Source organism: Elaeis guineensis, chromosome 8 (assembly GCF_000442705.2).
Source record: "Elaeis guineensis isolate ETL-2024a chromosome 8, EG11, whole genome shotgun sequence".
NCBI classification, from domain to species: domain Eukaryota; kingdom Viridiplantae; phylum Streptophyta; class Magnoliopsida; order Arecales; family Arecaceae; genus Elaeis; species Elaeis guineensis.
This window is the reverse complement of record NC_026000.2, coordinates 136,079,005-136,085,117: the sequence shown is the minus strand read 5'-3', so window position 1 is coordinate 136,085,117 and position 6,113 is coordinate 136,079,005. Positions and strand designations below refer to the sequence as shown.

The window sequence follows — 6,113 nt, the reverse complement described above, 5'->3', positions numbered from 1 at the left end:
TTGGCTACTGCAGGTATTAGTGATCTGTAGATTCCATTGATTGGACTCCTGATTTTTCTTCTAGTGGGGATGGTGCTTGGAGAGCTGATTAGTTTTGGTACAAGGAGGGTCGATTGTTTGCTGATATTAAAGTGAGAGTGGGTCTCTATAACCACCGATCTGGGAAGTTGTGCTGCTTACTTGCTTCATCCCTACAATATTTCCATCATAGGTTTTCTTGTTGTTACTCTAAGACTGCTCCTGTTATAATTTGGTTAGCTACTGCGTCGTTCATGGTTTGGAAAGGATTTCCATTGGTTTGGATCCATGATGTGGTGAGTTCGGATGTATGGCCAATGGGGCATGACCATTAAGAATGTGTTTTGTTTAGGGATTCTCTTTAACCAAACAGTATCGTGAGCACGCGCTTCCCCCTCAAAGAATTCCATTACGGTAAAGATAGAATCCAAGATGTAGGCCTTTGAACACGTACTCGGAGTGACCATGAGATTGTGGTTTTGGTTTGGTAGATATGAGCTAAGCTTGAAGCCTTGATTTGAGCTAGAAATAAATTTCAATTAGATCTTGGAAAATGAAATGCCTACTTGCAGCCGGTAGTTTCCTGCTCTCTCCTTTTTCCTGCTGAGTTGCTCTCAAATTCACCTCCCACTCCAAACCTAAACCGTACCGACGCATTAACCACAACCATGCAAAATTATAGAACACCAAACATGAGACCAACTTAAATACGAGCCAAAAAAACAAAACATGATATTGCAATAAAACTCAGGTTGACAAAAATGTTGTCATGGGAGGCAGGCTCAGGCTCAGGCTCAGCATCCATCAATAAACAAAACAACAGAAAATAATCTGTCTCGAAGATATGACTCCTCTATCCAGAATTACCCATCAGCCTCCTCTGTATTACTTAAACCAAGATGAATAATAAACCGGCCACAAGGGCAAATGAGAAAATCAGTAGTCTCGACATCCAATTATAAAATGTCAAGAAGAATGGTGTTGCATCATTCTACATCTTCTTCGCTTCTTCATATTCAGCTTCAGGAGTCTGATCTCCTCCATCTGACCCAGAAGCTGAAGACCCTCCACCCTGTTGCATATGCTGCCCAATCTTTGAGACCGCTTTGTTTGCCGCATCTATCTTCTCCTTGATCTTGTCCACATCATCCTCGCTCATGGCAGCCCTCAGATCAGCGATGGCTGACTCGATCTCCTTCACGACTTCCGCAGGTATCTTCTCTCTGAACTCTCCCAGACTCTTCTCGATACTGTAAATCGTAGTGTCTGCAGTGTTCTTGATGTCAATCAAGCCCTTCCTGTCCTGATCCTTCTGTGCATGGAGCTCTGCCTCCTTTACCATCTTTTCGATCTCTTCCTCCGACAGCCCACCAGAGGATCTGATGGTAATTTCCTGCTCCTTGCCTGTTGATTTATCCTTAGCTGAGACCTTCACAATTCCATTAGCATCGATATCAAAGGTCACCTCTATCTGAGGCATGCCTCTTGGAGCAGGAGGTATGCCTCTTAGCTCGAATTCCCCAAGAAGCTTGTTATATGCAGCCATCTCCCTCTCACCCTGCAACACCTTGATCCCGACCTGGGTCTGGTTGTCAGCAGCAGTGGAAAAGACCTGACTCTTCTTGGTTGGTATGGTTGTGTTTCGGTTGATGAGCCTAGTGAAGATCCCTCCAAGAGTCTCAATGCCAAGGGAGAGCGGTGTGACATCGAGCAATAGAAGCTCCTTAACATCACCCCTCAGGATGCCACCTTGTATGGCAGCCCCCATGGCAACTGCCTCATCAGGGTTCACACCCTTGCTCGGAGTCTTCCCAAAGATCTCGGCAACAATTTCCTGGACCTTTGGCACCCTTGTCATTCCACCAACCAATAGGACCTCATCGACTTCTTTTGCTGTGAGGCCCGCATCTTTTAGACAGTTCTTGCATGGGATACGGGTTCTCTCAATCAGATTGTTAACCAAAGCTTCAAACTTTGATCGAGTCAGTGTAATGTTGAAGTGCTTTGCGCCAGAAGCATCAGCAGTAATAAATGGAAGATTTATCTCTGTTTGCAATGTGGATGAAAGTTCCACCTTTGCCTTTTCAGCAGCTTCTCTGAGCCTCTGCAATGCTAATCGGTCTTTGGTTAGATCAATGTTTTCACTTCTCTTGAATTCACTAACCAGGTAGTCCAGCAATGTGCCATCAAAGTCCTCACCACCAAGGAAGGTATCTCCATTGGTAGCCTTGACCTGAATACAGATAATCACATTATTCAAACAGATGAAGCCAATGATTAACACAGAAACGATACAGAATCAAGATAACAACAAACCTCAAAAACTCCATTAGAAATCTCAAGGATTGAGACATCAAAAGTCCCACCACCCAAATCAAATACAGCAATTAATCCCTCCTTGTTGTTCATACCATATGAAAGAGCAGCAGCCGTAGGCTCATTGATAATCCTGAGTACCTCCAGTCCAGCAATTCTTCCAGCATCCTTTGTGGCCTGACGCTGCGCATCGTTAAAATAAGCAGGAACTGTGATGACAGCCTTGGAAACACTTTTACCAAGATAAGACTCTGCCGTCTCCTTCATTTTGGTAAGAACAAATGCTCCAATTTGGCTTGGTGAGTACTGCTGTCCATTCATCTCCACCCAAGCATCTCCATTTGGTGCCTTGACGATCTTGTATGGCACCATTTTCAGTTCCTTCTGCGTCTGTGGATCATCAAACCTTCTTCCAATCAAGCGCTTGGTGCCAAACAAAGTATTTGTTGGATTCGTCACAGCTTGGCGCTTTGCTGGGGTACCAACCAGAAGCTCACCCTTCTGGTTAAAGGCTACGACAGAGGGTGTTGTCCTTGCACCTTCTGCATTCTCAATCACCTTTGGGGTCTGCATCAAATAACTTAAAATTTTGATGTGACCAAAAAAAAAACAAAAATCTAAAGAAGTTTAATCATAAGCTTCCTTTCGAGTTGGCATCAAAAGCAAGTGGCTTTGATTCAAGAGTGAAGAAACCAAATACAACTTAATTAGTTCTTTAAACAGAAGCAAGAAGCAACTAGGCAAGCACAAACATACCTTGCCCTCCATGACTGAAACACATGAGTTTGTGGTACCCAAATCAATCCCGATAACATCAGCTCCAGCAGGTTTAGAGCTACACAAACCAATCAGATAAGATAGCTCAGCTACTATTACAAGCAGGGCAGAACTGTGTAAGGTATGGAGGAGGGAAATGAACATATATCAACCTGAATGCTCTTGCTGTAGCCGCCAATCTCTGAGATAAAGGAGACATGCCATGTGATGCCTTCAGAAGACCAGAAGCCTGGACATATGTAACAATGTAGCAAAGGTAAGGAAAACTTCAAAGAAGATCTTCTAACTGGTAAATTTTAACTCGTCAATTGTTTTGAGTAAAAAACAAAGAGATCTAATCTTTATAATCCATGAACTTGTAACCATACATTCTCCTTATAAACAACCAACAAATCTAAAATTTTTTGACTAATTTTATTAGAATCCATTCATAAATCTTCTCTTATCTGTGCCTAACAGATATACAACCTACCATGATGCAAGCAAACCTATCTAAAAAATAAGAAAAATTTTCCACATAGCTATGACCTTGCTTCATAGCTAGCGGGCCTCAATGGTAACGTTAAACCTACCATTGTGAACTGGGTGTCATGGGTTTGAAATAATCTCTATAGGGAGCCTCGTGCACTGGGATGCTTTTTTTTTTTTTCTTTGGCCAGCTCACAAAAAAAAAAGGAATTACCAAATAATAGATTAAACAACTTCTCAGCCATGTCTCATGCACAAATTTTCCCTCAAACTTGCTAGTTACGATCGCCATGTGATCTGTAGGAACACACAGGCAAAGGATAACAGCATTCATACATGAAATTGTTATTAATCGAGAGCATCATATATATATATTTTTTTTGATGAATGATTTTATATTTTCTATGTGACAAATGACTAACTTTTTTTTTCCTTTCTTTCTCTAACACAAAGTCATGGACTTGAACGAAGTTTACAACAGGTTCTGGTATAATCTAAATATCATTCATATTAGCAAATACAAAAGAACGAAAGAAGAAACATAGTCCAACATATATATTTCTAGAGAAAAAACCATGCAAATTTATTATCTCACACTTGAAAAAACTCTTTTTTTCCCCTTTTTCTGCAATCTATTGGCCTCCACATATTTGAGACATATCTAATCAAAAAGATTGCAACTTCCTTAACATCAAAATTACAAGATTAAAAAAAAAAAAATCAAAACGAAGAATAACTAGAGATTAAAGATGAGAAGAGCAGCAGACGCCGACCTGAGACAGAGTGGAGGAGACGCCGGAAGCCAAGGCCTTGGACCTGGCCAGCCTCGAGACGAGAACGGAACCGATCGCCATTAGAAACAGGAGGAGAAGAGAGAGAGAGAGAGAGAGAGAGAGAGTTTAACTAGAGAAATCTAGGGTTTTAAAATGGGACCAGAGGTGAGAGACCAAAACCCTAGACAAAACCTTCCCCCCGCCGTGGTGGCTGATGCCCTTAAAAAAAACAGAAAGCATCGCACGCCCGCAAGAAGGTTCTGGACGCGCGGACTTTCCTCCTCTCTCATTGGTCGTTTGGAGAGCCCGACAAGATCCAAACCGGATCCGCCGACCTGTCCAAACCCGCTTTCAAAAACCGGTTCGACTCGATCCATTGATGACTGATGAACCGATTAAGTTTGGATCAAGTTGGACCCATTTTTGTACCCTGGACCTGTCAACCTGCTACAAAATGTCAAGACTGATAACCATAAAAGTAAAATGGATCCAATCTAACGAAGGTATTAGTTGGATTTAGATTGATCATTTGGATCCAGTGGGTTCGAGTTGATGGTTTGTCTCAGTCCAATTCAAGGCTGATGCAAGTTAAATTAGAGATATATCACTTGATCGACAATAACCTTTTCTTCCTACAATTTGTTAGATAGCTTTTAGAAGGAGGAAGATTAGGCTTTTATTTGGTATGTAGGGGAATATATCACTTTGGTTTCTTTTTATTATTTGGTAACTGGTAGCACTTTTCCCATTTTTTCTAAAATAAAATCTATTTTTAATTGGTAATAACAATTAATTGATTTATCTATCTAATCAAGCTAATCTAAATCCTGATATGGTTTGCATCTTTTTCATGGTCAAATCTAGATCTAGTCTCAAGTAAGAATTTGTTGATCTGAATGAGCAAAATTTAACTTGCTCCAAATTGCCACCTTTTGCTGTTTAAATTGCCCCAACTCTTTTAATAAACCAATTAATGGCTCTTTCAAGGGTACATTAAACTTAGTGGATTTTTTGATAGATATTACCTAAACATTTTCTTGTCAATATGAGATGCATTAAAGTAAAAATCTAAGTTGATAGAAAACTTAAAAAAAAATAAATAGATTTTGCATTAATGATTGATTTGACATCAATACTCAAAAATTTAATATCAATTTCATAATCTGGCCAGATTTGAGCAAGAGAAAGATTTTTTTCAAAAGCTTTAAGGCCAACAAATAGAAGATGTGATTCCAACAACACAAACTTGATTTGTCAAAATAATGAGATTCGTGAACAATGATGGAGTAAAGTTATTGATGGTCAGGTATAGATTTTTCCAGTAAATAGATGGAGAGAAAAAAAAGAGTGGACCAATTATGTAAGGTTAATGGAGGTTGCCAAGGAGCTTAAAGGAGGATCTGAGGGAGGTGAAAAGGATGAGCAAGCAGACAAGTGAAAGGGCCTTGTGATCCCAAGGTGATGGATCCAAAGGCGAAGCAAAGGCTCTTCTTCACGTTTTAAAAGAGGGTGAGACATTCCGTACCACTTTTTTCTCCTACAAAATTCTTAGATCTAAATTTTTGCAATTATTTTTATTTAATTTTTTAGCTGAACTTTTACTTTCCTACCCTGCCAACTATTTGATTGGAGGAGTCCCATTCCAATTCCGATTTTCGGATGGAATGGAATGGATCAATCTATATAGAACTCAATCCTATTCTCTTCTATAGATTCAAATTTTCATTCCAATTCCGATTCCGATTTCAGACACGAACCAAA

The 6,113-nt window shown here is 40.1% G+C and overlaps 1 protein-coding gene across 1 annotated transcript; it reads right to left on the bottom strand.

Moving 5' to 3' along the window:
- Positions 1-726: 726 nt before the first annotated feature.
- Positions 727-4,551, bottom strand: LOC105049381 (heat shock 70 kDa protein, mitochondrial). Its single transcript, XM_073262026.1, has 5 exons — positions 4,353-4,551; positions 3,264-3,340; positions 3,091-3,169; positions 2,335-2,901; positions 727-2,251 (listed from the first exon to the last, which is right to left on the bottom strand). Exons 1-5 carry the CDS (start codon positions 4,431-4,433, stop codon positions 1,010-1,012), a joined length of 2,046 nt encoding a protein of 681 aa, XP_073118127.1. The 5' UTR covers positions 4,434-4,551; the 3' UTR covers positions 727-1,009.
- Positions 4,552-6,113: the final 1,562 nt, after the last annotated feature.